Source organism: Patagioenas fasciata, chromosome 3 (assembly GCF_037038585.1).
Source record: "Patagioenas fasciata isolate bPatFas1 chromosome 3, bPatFas1.hap1, whole genome shotgun sequence".
Lineage (NCBI taxonomy): Eukaryota > Metazoa > Chordata > Aves > Columbiformes > Columbidae > Patagioenas > Patagioenas fasciata.
In genome coordinates, this window is record NC_092522.1 from 6784737 (window position 1) to 6802187 (window position 17451).

The 17451-nt window shown below is 38.9% G+C and overlaps 1 protein-coding gene across 3 annotated transcripts in view; it reads left to right on the top strand.

Moving 5' to 3' along the window:
* Window positions 1-17451, top strand: part of MACROD2 (mono-ADP ribosylhydrolase 2) — an 854364-nt gene that overhangs the window by 239970 nt on the left and 596943 nt on the right. For all 3 annotated transcript variants that reach the window (XM_071805688.1, XM_065835172.2, XM_065835173.2), the window contains exon 5: window positions 16536-16652. In XM_071805688.1, the coding sequence (XP_071661789.1) occupies window positions 16536-16652 (117 nt within the window). The remainder of the gene's footprint in view (window positions 1-16535; window positions 16653-17451) is intronic.

The following is a 17451-nucleotide window of genomic DNA, read 5'->3' on the forward strand; positions in this document are numbered from 1 at the left end:
ATTATGTCTGGTCTGTAAAACATTGCTCAATGAGATTTCTATTGCAAACAAATATTCTTGTAATATCTGTATCTGTGCTGACATGCATATAAGGCATTAATGGAGAAGGAACAATATATTGGTACTTGAAAAAAAATCCTATTAATTTTAAACAAAACAATCAAGTAGTTCAATAGAGAAAACAGCCTTTGAGAAGGTCGTGGATGTCACTCTCACCCTTTTACGACAACCAAGCCGCTAAATAACTATATCCCACTGGACTTTATCCAGTAGTATTTTTGAAAATGGTTTTGCTGGGTTGTTTATGTAAGCGCTTTCAATGGGCAAATAGATTTGTTCAGACAAAACAATACTTAAACCCCAGGTATTGCATACCAGTGTGAACTAATTAAAATCATCTTGCGCAATAGGTCAATACATCAGGAAGTTGGCCTTCTAATTAGGAGAGCTAGCTGTAAGAAACTTGTTCTCATTAAAAAGGAAGAGCAAAATTAAGAAAAACAATCTAGATGTGAGGAAAGGGAATCAGAGCGCCAGTTCTCTGCTGAGAGCTGTGTTAAAAGTCAGCCCTGTCTCTGTTGAATCACACCGTGTTAGGCGCTGAGAGATTTGAGGCTTTGGATTGTCCCTCATTAAGGATCCTCGCGCTGATCCTCGCCTGCAGTGCCTGCCCTTGTTGTGCATACCTCAGTCTGCAGATAACAAATTACAGCCTGGCCTCCGCAAGTGGCGCATTCAGATCTGGTTTGAATTTGCTTTCAGCTTAGACCTTTCATCCTCCTTAATACTTAAGCTACACCTATTTTTTGTGGTTCTTGCTGTCACCACAAAGAGGTGCCTGGCCAGACTGAATAGGTGTCGTCTTGGGACTGTTTTGGAGTGAGCCTTTTGTGCCAATTATTGTTTAGCTCTCAGTCTTCCATCTTAATAATTGAAAAACATTTATTTTCAATAACATGTAGGTGTTGGGTGTTGTTTTACCCTGGAGCATAAACATAAGTATTAAAACTAATAACAATAAAAAGATTTTAGATGGTAGGACAGCTTCTCAACTTTGTCTGTAGTTTTTCATCACTTCAGGAGGGTGGAAGGCAGGTCTGTTTCAACCATGCTCTTGTTTTGTAAAGAAAAAATTGACCAGGGGGTTGGACTGCATAACCAACCTCCAGGGTCCTATCCAGCCTACGTTATTCTCGGATTCTCTGAAAGGATATGTGTTGGAAAAATATACATTAATACTATTGGAGCTAGTAAATCTAAGATGTGCATTTATTGGAGTGAAGAGCATCATCTTTTCATAGGACTGTGACGAGCTCTCTTTACAGTGTAATGCTGCTGATATTGAAACATGTGAAATACTTATGGTGTGGGATTGTAAGTTAACTGTAGATCTTCTGGAGGATGTTTCACCAGCCATCTTCATGCATTTTGTGTATTCGATTTGAACTGAGATGTGTATTTTGCAAGTACTTACCTATGTAAAATTGTATACATAAGATTGTGAAGGCAGGGGTAGATTACTTTTCTCAATCACCTTCCCATCAGAAGGAACTAGGACTATGGCATTAGATTATTTGTGTAGATCACCTCGACGCTCTGAAAGAAGTTCTCCATCATTCCTTCGTTCTTCATGCTTCCTGATGCTTCATCCTTCACATCCCCACAACACATTAGTCATTCTAAGACAAGGCTTGTTTATGCAGGTACCCCAAGGTGACTGTTTTTTCTGCCATTGCACAGTTGTTTGTTAGTGCCAGTTTACAAGTAAAACCTTAAGGGATGGGTATCCTATCATGCTGCCTTCCGTGTGTGGCTGGTGTGGAGTTTGATGTGAATTGTTGCTTTGATCTTTTGAACTTGGATTCATACAGAACTGCTACCCTTTTATAATGCAGAAATTTGGTTTATTTGCATGTGAGAATGAGGGCTTTTCCCCTTTATTTGCAGGTACACTAACTCAGGCGTTCCTAAAATCCTGAAAAAATCAAATAAATTTCAAATAGAAATATTTAAATACCTTGTTGTTTATAGTTGGGGATGAGAATGTGCTTTTGAAGGAAATCCCCTGAGTCTTCTCACTGCTTTGGTATTTAGCATCATCAGGTATCTTGAAGTACATGAGCTGGGTTTCTTTTTGATAGAAGTAGACTGGAAGATGCGTCCCTAAGGCATGTCACTGGAAAACTGGACCAGACAAGAACTAACCCAGAGAAACGTAAGTTAAGAACAAAACAAACAAAAAACCCCCATCCCCACCACCAAGAAAAAACCCTGAAATGTGTATAGTATTTCTGCTACAGGTTCTTAACACCGGTTGTTTTACTCCACAATGTGCTCTTATTGGTTCTCTGTATTTACTAATAAGTATGTACTCAAAGTGCTAAATTTTAATAGAAAAATGTAGATGGTGTTTAATACACCTTTTGTATAGATGGCAGCTCACAATGCCTCTCCAAGCTTCCTTGCCAAATTTGCCAACGTTTCTTGTCATAATCCCGTGTACGAGTTCCTATCTGCAGGCCTCTGAATAATAAGAAAGGCAGGCAAAGCTATTTTTAAAAGTGTACTTGCTGGCAGTGAGTAGAGTAATATTACGAATTATGATGAAATTTATTCTGCATTTGACACCATTGGCATAAGCTGTTGTGGTTGATTGTTGGTTTGTTTGTTTTTTAATATGGGTAAAGATTCTGCTCTGTAAATGTTTCTGGAAAGGATCCTGATTTGGAATTTATGCCCCGGCTCCATCACCAGTACAGTCTTTGGAGCTTGAGTATCTTCAGCCAGCATTACGTGTCTTCTCACTTTATTCTCCGGCATATCAGAGTGTTTATTTCTTTCTAATGGTGTCAGGCTGTGTTTTAGATATGAACCACGTATGGTAAATAGGAAATTTAATGAGTCTGGCTTAAAGGTTCTGACATAACTTTTCAGAAACGGATTAACTCTTCCTTATTTTTATTTCTCTGTAAGCTTTTTAAACTGGAACTTTCCATCTTTTTTGTCCAATGCTAGAAATATACCTCCCTCCCCTTTTAATGAAAGCTGGAAAGGAAAATTTGGAGGCTTAAGTATAATACCAAATATCACAGGATATATATTGTTCAGGCTTTCTACTTATGTTCATATGTGCTTTCTTTAAAAGCTGTGGCTTTATATATTGGACATATGCACATTTGAATATGTTTACTTTTATGGGCAAATGTTGAGCCACTTTTTCCTCTTAAAGTCGTATCTCAGTGCTATTGTATTTTTTTTTTGTTGTTGTTAATACTGCTCAAACTGTGGAGAACTTGAGATGCTTTGGGTAAATCGTTGTTCAGAATTACCTCTTAAAAATTTGGTTAATACATTATGTATCTGTGGTACATTGCTGTGGAATTGATGCTGTTTACTCGTTAATCACTGCAGGCTGCAGCTCACAGTGCTGGCACTGTGGCTTGTTTGTTACATGTGATGATCACTTTATAAATGTCAATAAAATCAAGACAAAAACCTCTAGTACAACTGGAAGTAACAACTCAGTATTTTCCTCATTAGTTTTGGCAGCAAAGTAGTCTTACAAAGCAGTATGCAGTGCAACACCAGCCAACTGAGTCCCACACTGTGGCTATAATTACATATTTTTGCTTGCTAATCAGTAGAATTTTTCTGTGTACACTATTATACTTTAATGGTTCTGTTGCAACACCAAATTTACTACAATGTTCTCTTGAAGAAAATGGCACATAATGATTTTGTATTTACTACAAGAAGATATTAAACTAAATAATACATAATGATGCTGCATAGATTAACCAGCTCTTTAGTTCTTCTGTTCCTTATCTCTCTTTTAATAGTGTTTTAGGACAAGCATAAAGTTATTTGGGAGGGAATTACCAGAATTACCGAACTGGTAAATATAGCCGTCTGAGTGGGATGGTTTGTTTCTTACTCAAAAAGTATTAGGTTGTAGTTTTAAGCTCTACTTAGTACTTTAATTTCCCTTCCCTCAACTCGAGGAGCATAAGGAGGGTTGCAGGCAGCTCAGATAAGTAAGAATTTCATTAATGAGAGGCTTACCTTTCTTGTAGGGTAACAAAGCTTGTGTGGGACACAGGCTGTTGATAGAGCCCTGCGGAGGGCAGGAGAGGGAGCAGCTCAGAGAAGTTCCCCCTGCAACTTTGGGATTCGCACTCTAAAGGTCACTGGCTACAATCAGGCTTTGTGTCCTTCTCCTTCCTAAAATTGTTTTTGTCCAAAGTGATTACACTGGAAAAAAACCCAAAATCCACAAACAAAAAACCAGCTACAGTGGGCAGTGTGGAAGGCGTTTTATATAATGCTCTTTCCTTTATCTCATTTTTTTTTCCTGAGCTTAAATAAATAAGCACTCAATATTTTTTATTCCTTTTCATTTTATTCATGGTTATGCAGTCTCTTAAATTCCACTTGATCATTATGAATATATCTGACAATCTTAGGTCAGTATAATGGCTTTCCACTTACCTTGGAAGCAGAACTTGACTGTCAGAGCCGATCTGAGAGGAGATGGAAGGCAGGGTCTGATGATGGCAGTTTACCCCCTTTACTCCATACACGGTTAATTATGTGTGAAGCTTGTGCTGATGCCTCTAATATTTTTATAGATTTGTCAGATTCTGCAATGCAATCTGACATATTAGTGAGAGTAATTAGTTTTTCTTCTATATTTGATTTGTGGTATGAGGCTGGATCAGGATATGACACTGGTTTTATAGGGAAAATTGTACTTAGTGCATGCGAGTTTTTTGTGCGTGGTGCTGGAAAACATTTGATATTTCAACATTGCTGAGCAATTGTATCCTAAATCTTTTCAGTTATCTTTTGTCAAGCATTTGTCTTAGATGTGTTGCACATATGAGTTGCCACAGCCTCTCAACAAAAGGAAAAGGTATTTGAGACTTCTTATGGGTAATTAGTTCTCAGGCTTGTATTAAAACACTGTCTGAAAGAACCTTGTTCATACATTTCTGGTTAATCTAGTGTTTACCTTTTCCTTCCCTTGTATTTATTCCATTTGAATACATTGTAATGTGTTCAATTGCGGTTATTTGTTGCAAGGCAATTTTTATATAATTAATACTATTAATTAATCTGGCTTGAAACAGCACTCCAAATGGAGAGGTTGTTTCTGTGATTGCAGACTGAGAAGTATCTCAACCAAGTTTTCTCCCTTCAGTGGTTCACAATAAAGGTAAATTAGCACAAGTGAAAATGGTCCAGGAAACAGGAAAACGAGCCTCTACTCTGTAAATAATTCGTAGTATTCCTATAGCCTGCTAAGCCTTACTGCAAGCAAGAGAATGTCTCCTTGTGGATACTTAGTCTTATTCCTTTGTACATTCCAGCTGTTGCCGAATTCAGAGTTCCGACAATCCCTGTGGTTTTTTAAGTCCCTTTTGAGTTTTGCACAGAAGTGGAGGTACTTTGGTTCTGTAACTAACCTTTCCTCTGGTGCTTTCCTCATCTTCTCTCTCATAGATAAGGCACTGCTTAAGTCTGCATGAAGATCCAGTGCTGTTGAGTAGTCAAGCTGAACCCATGTGGATTAGAGGGAAAGGGAGGAGATGGCTCTTGAAAACAAACAAGCCAGTTGCTCATAAAAAGATCTTAGAATGTAATATTTGAAGTAATAAGTGATAAAGCCCTTTTTTTTTGGCAGGGTGGCCCATCTTTCTTTCACAAGATTTTTAAAGGAAGAGGAGCTACTCACCTTGTATCATGTATCTCCCTCATCTGGCTCAGGCTCCCAGGTTTCCTCCAAAGCTTTAATGTGTACTTTTGTTTTAGCAGTGATGTAAGGTGTTCTGGTGCTTGGTGCACCCCATAGCTAAAAGAAACATCACATTCTCCTGTATTTGATTTAGTTATATTTAGTTAGAAGTCATATTTCACTACAGAAGCTTTCAGGCTTCAAATCCTCAAATGCCTATGTGAGAATGGCTTTGCTTCCACGTTCACTGTGAAGAGAAGGTCTTAGATCACATCCCCTGGCATTTCTGTGGGAAAAAAGTGGTTAACTTGCAACATTTTTTTTTGTTGTTTTAATTTTCACTAAACCTTTAAAACTCTTAGGAATGACATGCCAATAGCCTGCTGGGCTGTGAGGATGCACCCTGGTTAGAAGGCTTCCTTTTACACTGTCATTTTACAAATATTACTTGGTAGCCTGTTCTGTCTAAATCCTTGACTTGTGCTTGACAGCTGATCACAGTGAAGAAATTTGTATAAACCCTGTGTGATGACTGCTTAATAACTATACTTCAAGTATGCAAATACCTATTCTGGCTTAATACAATTCATCTGCCATGACTGGCCCATGCACTTGATATTATTGAAATGTTTGCAAGTAGTGGAGCACACCATGGCCGTCGCCTGTGCTTTCATGCAGAGCCCTAAAATGCTGAAATCTACAGTGAAGGAAAAGATGCATTACAAAAAACCCAAAGAAAAATAGTTATCGAACAACAGAGGGGAAGTACTTGTCCTTGTGTGTTGTAAATGGGGGAAAAAATGACAAAAAACTTCCTTAAAGACTTTGCAGTATGTTTTTTCATTCTTTTTTTCTAGGTTAGCAGCATGCTTTTACTCAGAATAATCTGCATGATTTATTTCCTTGCTGATGGTGCTGCCCACAGTACACAGAGGACTGCATAAAATTGGAAAATACAAATCCAAATACTTGTATGAGTCTGAGATGCTCAGAACATGCTAAAACAAACAAAAACCAAGGAAAAGGCATGTCGAGAATGATACAGAAAAGACACCTTGCTCAGGTTTGTGAGCTGCCATAGCAAAGGACTGGAAGAATATTCTGTGGAAGCACTGGTAATTTCTTTCTCTGGTTTTGCCCTCTTTTTTTAAGCATTTTGTTTGGCCATCATGTGAGACAGGTTTCAGAGACAGATGGACAGTGAGTCTTACCAGTTTGTCCATTTCTGTGTTCTTTATTTCATTTACATGCAGCATCAGAACATTAGTAACTTTTTTTTTTGTAAATAAAATCTGAGTTTTGTTGCCCTTTCATGCTTGTTTTTTATCTATTAGATTCTGTTTCTCAGTATTTACCTTAGTGTTTCCAAACAGTGCAGGAGGAAAAATAGACTGTGTGGTTCTATGTGCCAGACAAAGATGGATATAATAGTAGGAGCCCAATGTTGTCAGTAGCTTAATAGCCATTGTGGCAAAAGAGAGTTTCAGTGAGATTTTAAAAATAATAATGTGGACATTTACTGGGAGTTTTGCCTGTGCTTGAGGGAGGAAGCACAAAGGTGCTTGTTTAAAACTATTAAAATGAGGGGCTGGAGGAGGCATCTTGGTCCAAGTGAAGGTGGGCATTGACTTTTCCATGTCGAATTAGAAATAAGTGCTAAGCAAAGCCTAATGTGCAAACAGCTTTGAAAATGGGGAGGAAAAGGTTTGTGTGTCATCTCCCTAAACATTTACATCATTTCAGTTGGTGATGTAAACCCCTAAATGGTAGGTTAAAGCTTAACTAATAGAACTCTATTTGTATATCTGACCTAGGTAGTACAAGGAGTGTAACCAACCCTCCCAATTTGCTGCCTTTTCAGAGGGACACAACTACGTATGTTTTTTTTGCACAAGGTCCTATTTGTAATCTGTTCCACATACTTTTTATTTTTTTAATAAAAAACTATTTATGCTGCGCATAAGAAGAGTCTATGATGCATGAAGTAAGACTTCAGAGTTATTTTCTAGATGAAGAATGAGAGTCCCTTAATAATAGCACATTGACATGAACACAAAACCAGGACTAATAGGCATCCTACCAACGAAATATAGTTAAAATATATAAAATATAGTTGAAGACTTTTGTCCTCCCAATCTATGTGGTATCCAGCTGTGACTGCCCAGCGGGATGAGGAAAGGACTTTGAGCTCACCAAACCCATTTCTTCTGTACAATACCACATTAAAAAAAAAAAAAACTTGCAGCCCTTTATTAGTCAGTTTGGGAAGCTGGGGGAGCAAACTGAGATGAACACAAGCTGAGTTTGGTTTAATAGCCTGAAATTTCACCAGATTTCGCTTCTCAATAAACAGCAACATGCATTTGTTTTCTTTTGCTTGCTGCAGCGAGGTATTGAAGGTGTAGCCGTCTCCTTTCCATCTGTAGAAGAGTGTGTTGTGTCAGGTGTGGCAACACGAACAGAATTCGAAGGAAGTGAACACTTCCTTCACACATGCCGTGATGTCAGCATTTTGGACTGGGAAAAACTGAAAAAACACAGTTGGAGCCTTTCCTAGCTCTTTTTTTCCTGCCAAAAGTGTGACATTCAGACAGGTTTATCAGACCCATGTTTCTCTGAGCCCTTATGCTGCTTGAGTGGGCTGACGAAAGTGTGAATCCTATTGACATTCTAACTTTGTGTACAGAATTGGAGTGGAGCCCTCGAAGACGAAGAAAGATGACGTCCTAAGTGTGAGATAGAACGAGCACTTTCCTTATTGCTTAGTTGTTTATGGAAGGAATTTACCCATCGTCATTGCTAACGTGACAGAACAACTTTTACTTGGCTTTTCATATATTTTTAATGAGTTTCTGATATCCCAAGATATTTGACTAAAGTAAAGAAGTCTGCCAAAATATGTGGTTTTACAACTGTTTTGTGTTTTTGTCGAAGTAAGAATAATTGGTTGTGTGTGCAATGGATGCAGGACACTTAAAGTTGAACAGGTCCATGGGTGAGCTTTATTTTGAATCATTATGGACTTTTTTATTTCCATATGTCTTTTTGCTGGTTAATAGTGTGGACATTGGTTATGTTGGATCTTTCAGCTGCTTTTATGATGCTTGAACGTGAACTGCACCCAGATTAAGGGCAGCCTTCTCTTAAAACAACCAGCAGGTCTTAAAATTTAATTCCCAGCACTTTTCATCATAGCCGGCCATAACTGATGGGTTTTAATGCTACATTTGGAGGATTTCAGCTAAACAATATTCTAAAATACAAATTGCTCATGTATGACTTAACAATAAGGCTTACACATGCCTTTGTTACGCATAGTTTTGTTCCTTGCAGTTTGTGCTGGAATAATGGTTTTATTATACCTTATGATGACTTTTCATTAAACTCTCTGCAGCACGGGTGGTGGTTGGAGCTGGGAGGACCCAGAATTTTAATTCTGGCTGCAATGAGGCCCCTTGTACAGTCTCAAAATGTTGATTCTTAAATAAAGAATCAACACTATACAGAGAATGGGAATTGGCACATTAGGTAATCAGTAGATTAAGCATTAAGACCTTAAACTCACTGTTGTGTCTTGATTTAGCTTGATGTAGGCACCAAGAGTTTCTGAAAATAAGAATATTTAGAGAACTATAAATTTAGATTGTGATGAAACATGAACCTAATTCAGTAAATTAGCCATCTCAAAATAAAAAGTTGATTTTTGTTTTTAAAACGGAGAAATTTAAGGCTAGATCAGATCATGCTTTTAAACTTGTTGAGATCTCAGCCAGAGAGTACTGTATAAATACTAAGTATTTAAAATTAATTGTGTTGGAGGCCTATAAACCAGCACGTTGATTAAAAGTCTTCCGTTCATTAAACTTCCCAATGGCAGAGGCCATCTCCACAATATAAACCGCTGGTTTTAGCAGCAGCAGCCGCCTGGCATCTGTGTTGTAATCTGTTGAAGATCCCCACCTCTGTTCATTAGACCAGCAGCTGTTGTCTTTTGCTGGGCAGGATTTATTTCCCCTTGACGTCGATCTCAGAGGTGCAGTTGCAACTTTGGCAGCACTTGATTCCAATGAACTTCCTCGAGATACTTCACCAGTTTTGCAGAATGAGGTTGCTTTAGCTTGTGAGCTTGTATTTGTGTTGTTTTGGGGAGGCTTGGGGGTGCATTTGTGGGTTGTTTGTTTTTCTTTCATTTTTCCCCCCTGGTTTCCACACACATCCTTGCAATGGAAAAGTCCTGAGGGCCCGTATACCAGAGGTGTGTTACAGCTGGGGCAAAACAGCTTCCTCTGGTGTGTCCTGGGCAATAGATCTGATATAATGACTTTTTTTTCTGTTTTTATTCACTCCTCGCATTTGCCGTGTGGCAGAACAGTCGTGTTTCATAGATAAATCATGCACAGTTAACTTTCTAAAGTAAGCAAGTCTCCTGAAGTTCCTAGTGAAAAGGAGAAATGGAAATCTGGAAAAGCACCAGAGAACAACAACAACAAAATATATATATATAGGTTCTTGAAATATAACGTGATAAATCTGCATGTGTTGTTTACACTGTAACTTCAATTTATCCAGACTCACGCACAAGGTCACAAAAGAAGTTTGGGACTTATTATTCCCAGGGGAATGTGTATATTTTGCTGTGGTGTTTGATTGCCTTACCCTTTTTATTACCATCTGTACTGCAAGGCTAGTTTTGCTGAGGTTATTTTTTTTTTAAGCAGCATCCCATGATACCCTTAATTCTGTGTTTCCTGCGCTTTTGCTTCATTTGCAATTTTAAGAGATTTCTGTGAGAAATAGATTTGTTCTATATTGTACGTCAATAATTTCACTAGTTTTCACTATATAACTTTAACCCATTAAATCTGGAGAACAAATACAATTGCTTTACAACAGATAAGAAAGGATTTAACCTTTTAGCATCCTTTAGTGTGCAGCGCAGAAAGATGTCAATGATTCCCATATTTTTGTTTAATGCGTTGTTTTTAATACACTCTCACTTTGGCTGGGAGTTTTATTTTGATTCTTGGGTTTGTCCATGTATTTTAAGCTATTGTTTTTCAGGTGACTTCTTTGTGCAACCACTACCATTGACTGCGGTAGCTTTGAAAAGAGTTTTTCTTCGTTAATGGCTTCTGCTGAATTGTTGGGAGGACAAAATGCTGTCCCTAGTGGCTCCTAAAACTTCTGGAGGCATGCAGTGAGATTGCTAGTATTATTTTTAATGAAAAAATGTTGGAGTAGTAGTTTTGATGGCTTTATGGAATGCAGAAGAGGGACCATCCTGTGGGTATGAAGATGTCCCTGCTCATTGCAGGTCTAGATGACCTTTGAAGATACCTTTCCAACCCAAACCTTTCTGTGATTCTATGATATTTGCCACCTTGCTGGTGGCTCAGGACAGGACTCATTTAGTATTAATGCTATCAAAAATCCTTAGAAATAGCTTGGTTTGTAAGCATAACTCATATCAAGAAGCACAGTATCGTAAGGAGAGATAGCAGCCCTGACTTTAGTGCCTTCAGTACTTAGAAATGCCAGTTAATCATCACGCGGACCAGACATGGGCTTTCTGGTCAAACTATGATTGATAATTTTGTCTGTGGGATTTTCCCACATCTTTCCCATAGCTGTGAAATGACCGGTCCCCTGTGTATATAAGTGACCCAGAGTATATATACGATTTCCATAAATATGGACAGGAAGAGCAGCATGTAGAAAAAGGCAACCTGTGATAGCTTCAAAGTAAAATGACATTTTTCGTTGATTGTAAAACACAGTGATAATACAGAATTCCTTATCACTGTCACATGATGCAAGTCAGATTTGACCATAAGTGCTTGGGTTTTTCATCCAGTTGCACAAAGAAATTCCAGGGAAAGAACAATGGAATAGTTTTCCAGATCTATTTTGAAGAATTCAGATAAGCATCTATGTATCAAACCAATGATACAGATGGAGTATCTGAAACCAATATATCAAAGAGTCTTCACTTTCCTATAAAGATAATCTGGCAGCATGCCATTATTATAATGTAAATCCCTTACTACACAATAACAATATCTCTTTGGCCATAATTTTTCCCCTCCCGAGGTTGTTACCGTTACATGTAATTTCCATAAAGTTTCCACGTTAACAGCACTTACTTCTCCGTACGCTTATTAGTCAGTGTACACTTCCAGAAGAACAGAATATCTCACATAAATGTTTTGTGCATGCCCGTTCCATGTTTCTTTGAATGAATACATCTAGGACATGTTTTAGCAGAGGCTGAAGTAGGACATTTAGATTTACTAATTGACGCCACCTCTGCCAATTTTTTCCTTTATGTTATGCAGAGTGCTCATAATGGCAAGATATCTCACTGCCTGGGTTTTTGCTTTAAGAATAATCAAACTTGTGTTATAGATTGTATTTGCTATTGGAGACAGAGTATTTCTAGCATGATTTCTTGAGTTATCATATTAAATGGAAAATGTGTACATAGATCAGAGGTCATCTCTGCTCAAGTATTTAATAAAGTATGGTAGAAAAAAAAAGAGGTTATTCAGAAAATTGTGGGTGAGTTAGTGTTGTTTTATTTTTTGGTGGGGTTTTTTGTTATTGTTTTTTTGGTGTTTGTTCCCCCCATTCTTCATTCTTCTATGTCATCAGCCACTGATGTATATCAAATGCTAATGTCTACATTTCCATCTGTCTGGAGTATTCAATCATTTTCTATTATGCCACCTTTATAAGGGAAATATGCACATCTCCTTGTTTGGTTTTGGCAGGTGTCTTCCATTTTCCTTGTCATATGTCAAAACTGGTTTATGATAGAATTGATTTTCCTCTGTTAAGAATTTTTTTTTAATTATGTTTTCATATTTCTGGAAACTGATTCGATGATAAGGGCTGGACATGGACCTGTGTGGAACCAGCTCCAGGAAACTTACAGTAGACCATCCATACCATAGCTGGATGTATGTGCATTAAGAGCTTCTTCCATCATGAGGTGGTTTATAGATGGGGAGCTGGGACCACCTGTGTTTTGGCCATCACAGCTGATCTGGCACGTGGTATGTTAACACATTAGGTATGTTCATATATTGCAGATTCAGAACAAGTGATAAATCTGCGTTTCCGCTTCCCTGCCAGAACCTGTGCTTCCTTTTCGTGTGGGTTGTGTTTTTTGGCTGTGCTCTGAGCTGGACTTAGGATCATAGAATCATTGTAGTTGGAAGAGACCCTCAGGATCATTGAGTCCAACCATAACCTGAGTCTAGCACTAAACCATGTCCCTAAGAACCTCGTCTAAAGGCCTTTTAAACCCCTCCAGGAATGGTGACTCCACCACTTCCCTGGGCAGCCTGTTCCAGTGCCTGACAACCGTTTCCGTGAAGAATGTTTTCCTAATACCCAATCTAAACCTCCTCTGGTGCAACTTAGGGCCACTTCCTCTCATCCTATCACTTGCTACTTGGGAGAAGAGAGCAACACCCCCATGCTACAACCTCCTTTCAGGCAGTTGCAGACAGCGATAAGGTCTCCCCTCAGCCTCCTTTTCTCCAGGCTGAACAGCCCCAGGTCCCTCAGTTGCTCCACATCACACTTGTGCTCCAGACCCCTCACCAGCTACATCGCCTCCTCTGAACTCTCTCTGGTACTTCAGTGTCCTTCTTACGGCGAGGGATTTGGGTTAAAGTGAATGGCGTTTGAGTGAAGAGAGCTTGTTTGTCTAGATGATTCTGTTGAGACAGCAGCTGAACCAGTAATTGTACAGACACTGCTTGAGGGAGGGTGCCTGCTCGTTAGGGACAAAAAGGAGCTTGGGGTGGGTTTAATCCACTGCCAAGAGAATCATTGCATGGACTCCAACCCTTATCCATAGTCCTGAGGTGAAAGACTTCTTCTATAAAGGATCATGCAGAAAGTGCTAGTCCTAACCATCAGTGCTGCTTTTATGTTAATGTCTCAGGAAATAGTAATGTTGGTAAAGATTGTGGTGGTCTTGCTTATAAAAATATTCTTGAGGTTTCAATGCATACTGGTTTGCTTATCATGCTTGCTTTGGAAAAGCATTTAGTAATGAAGTTAAAATGATTAAACTGGATATTATGAGCACAAGATAGATTTCAAACATTCTTTTTTCACCTCGAGGTTACAAAATATTATTCTTGCATTAGCATCTTGGAGTCTGTTGAGCAGAGATTTTGAGTAGGTTACAAACAAAAGTTCCGCTAAGGTAAAGTAAGAAGATTTGGTGTCTCGGTATAGAGGTATCTGCATTATTTCAATAAGAAGATTATAGAAAATGTCATTGAAAGTGCAACATCACGTGACTTTGTAACTATCTTTCTGTTTAATATAAAGTATTTCAAAATGATATTTTGAAACTTGGGCACCGTGTCCAGGGTGAGGGTGGAAGGAACCGCTTATCCAATTTTACTGTGTCGTCTGAATATTGATCCTGACGTAGAACAATCAAGTTTTTAACACTTATTAGGAGGTGGCTTCATTCAGATAAAGATGTTTTCTGCCTCTCTCCTTGGGGATATATGGCTTCAAAACCAGCTATACCCTTAATGTAGAAAGGCCGGTCATCATTTCCATTCCAGTTTCAAAAAACAACAGATTATGTGCATCTCTTGAAAACCCATCTACATTTGGCTTTTCAAACCTTTTCTGGTTTAATTGCCTCAGACATACTGCTGCAATTTTGAATCGGTGAAATCCGAAATAAAATCTGAAATAAATATTGAATGATAGTCATACAGAATCTTCCTTGTCTCCATAAGTACCCTCTTTCCCCAAAAATAAGACCTGCCCCAAAAATACACCCTAGCATGATTTCTGAGGGTGTTCAAAATATAAGCCCTACTGCAAAAATAAACCCTAGTTACAGTTCATAAAAGAGTCAATTTAAATAATATCCAGGCAGCCATACATGTAAAATAATAAGCATCTTTTGGCACAAAAATTACTACTGGCCCTGTCTTATTTTGGTGGAAACAGGGTATTTGTTTAGCCTTTATACTTCAGCTTGTATTACCTTTTTTGGATTGATATTGTAGCTTTTATGATGATTATTTCCTACAGTTGAACTTCAACCTTGATGCTGACTTAGGGGTAGTTAATATGTTCATACGCACAGTATTTCCTGGTTTTGTTCTGTTCTGTTCCGTTTCCTTTTTCTTAAACTTTTTGCTATAATTACAGTAAATAATTTCTCTGATTGCATGTAGAGAGGGCAGAAATGCTGTGCCAGCAGCCTTTTTTTTTATTCTTTGCTGTTGCTATTATTCTTTCGCTGGCTCCCGAGGGCAGTAAGATCTATGCACTCTCCTCATTTTCTTGCATACTTAGCTGCAATTGCAACCTTTAGTAATTATTATTTAATTAACTCCAAAGTATTGCTTGAATAATGCAAAATTTAAACATGAAAAAAAAAAAGGGAAAAAAAGAATCATAGAATCATAGAATTAGTGAATGCTTTGGGTTGGAATGGACCTTAAAGCCCATCCAGTGCCACCCCTGCCATGAGCAGGGACATCTTCACCAGCTCAGGTTGCTCAGAGCTCCGTCCAGCCTGGCCTGGGATGTCTCCAGGGATGGGGCATCCAACACCTCTCTGGCCAACCTGGGCCAGTGTTTCACCACTCTGAGTGTAAAAAATTTCTCCCTCATGTCCAGCCTGAATCTTCCCTCCTTTAGTTTAAAACCATCACCCCTTGTCCTATTGTAATACTATTTATTTTAATACCTTTCTCTGCTTCAGTGACAAAGTCAGTGCCAGTCGAGGCCCCTCCTCAGAGCAGGGTCAGCGGGAGCGGGTGTCCCACACACACGTGTCCAGACGGGCTCCAGGTGGGCCCGGGGGTGGCCGGTCGGTGACACAACAACAGTGCGGTGCCGCAGCAACGTGCTGATGCAACAATGCACGTGGCTTCATAAACCACTGCTGGGGGAGCTGCCTCTGGAGCCAGAGGAGCCAGCGCAGCGTCGCAGCTCAGGAGAGTCTCGGCAACTAGAAACAAGGTTTATGGAATCATAGAACAGTTTGAGTTGGAAGGGACCTTCAAAGCTCATCCAGTGCCACCCCTGCCATGAGCAGGGACATCTTCACCAGATCAGGTTGCTCAGAGCCCCATCCAACCTGGCCTGGGATGTCTCCAGGGATAGGGCATCCACCACCCCTGTGGACAACCTGTTCAGTGCCTCACCACCCTCGTGGGGAAGAATTTCACCGTTTTATCCAATCTGATCTTCCCTCTTCTAGTTTAAAACCATTACCCTGTGTCCTATCACTGTATGCCCTTGTAAAAAGCCACTCTCCAGCTTTCCAGACAAGGCATGTTTTGTATTTGAAATCCATAGGCATTGTTTCATGGAATTTTTGTATAAGACATTAATAGGGCAGTGACGTCAAACAGTCTGTGTAATTGTAGAAGTGTCAGAGGCATGTAGTAAAAAAGAGTTTGGCATTTAGCTGAGGATCAAATTTATTTTCATAATTTTCATAAGTGAGAATTTCTTAGAGCCTTGAATAAGACCCTTTTCTAATATTGAAATTTTAATTCTGCTTTACCTTTTTCTAGGTATTTTCAGTTACCTGGAGTTGACTAAATACATACATATATACATTTTTATAAACTCATTGACTCCTTCTGGCAGAAAAAAATGTGTAGGTTTGGCTATCTACTTATAGATCAGTAGGTCTGTGCAGTGAGTGTAAAAACGAGCGGTAAATGTCACCGTATATTTGTGTGAAGGCAACATTAAGACTGGCTTTGAATAAATCCCCGTTTCTGGGTTTGTTTTGTAGTGGATGGCTGCATACACAGAGCTGCCGGGCCCTGCCTAGTTGCCGAATGTCGCAACCTGAGCGGCTGTGAGACTGGACAAGCAAAAATCACCTGTGGATATGACCTCCCTGCAAAATGTAAGTCAACCCAAAGCGTTTTCTTTTAGTTTTAAGCAAGTGGAGGGGGCGTGCATGCTTTATTTCCCTGTGGTGTAATTCAACAAGGTCTTCATTTTACAAAATTAGCAGTGGGACTTAATTAAGCATGTTTTGTAATAATGCCTTCCCCTCAAAAGGGAACGATTATTTCACCTGTGTTATCCTATGAAACCTACACGTCTCTAAAATATAAAGCAACTTTCATGCTTAGTTTTTTGCAAGCTTAAACATATCATATGCATAATAAAGGTTTGGAAATGCTTTATGAAGTATGAACAAAATACACATTATCATATTCTAAGTTCCATGGAGGCAATTTCTGGAAATACTGCGTATTTCATATTCTTCATGCAGATTCCTTGATTGTGAATACTTGGAGAGCGGAGGAGATCAAAGTGATGTGTTGTGTTTTCAGCTGCTACGTAGAGACTGATTGGGAATTACTGAGAAGGCATCTGTCACACTTGAGCTTTCAGCAGAATGCAGCTCAGTGCTGAATTGTTTTTATACATGGAAAGTGTACAAATTCCCATCCTATTTAAAATAGGAAGATGGCTATTTGACCTCGTTGCATACCTGTTGAGCTTGTCTTGGAAAAACCTAACATGTTGACTGCATGTTGGTTGGCCAGTCTATTATGTAAGAATGAAAAGTAGGAAATCTGCAAGTTAGGATCTTATAGAATAGTATATTAAGTTATGATGATACAAATACCAAGAAAGCATTACAAACAGCATGTAACTAGAGTTCAACATCTCTTTTTTAATACGCAGATTGC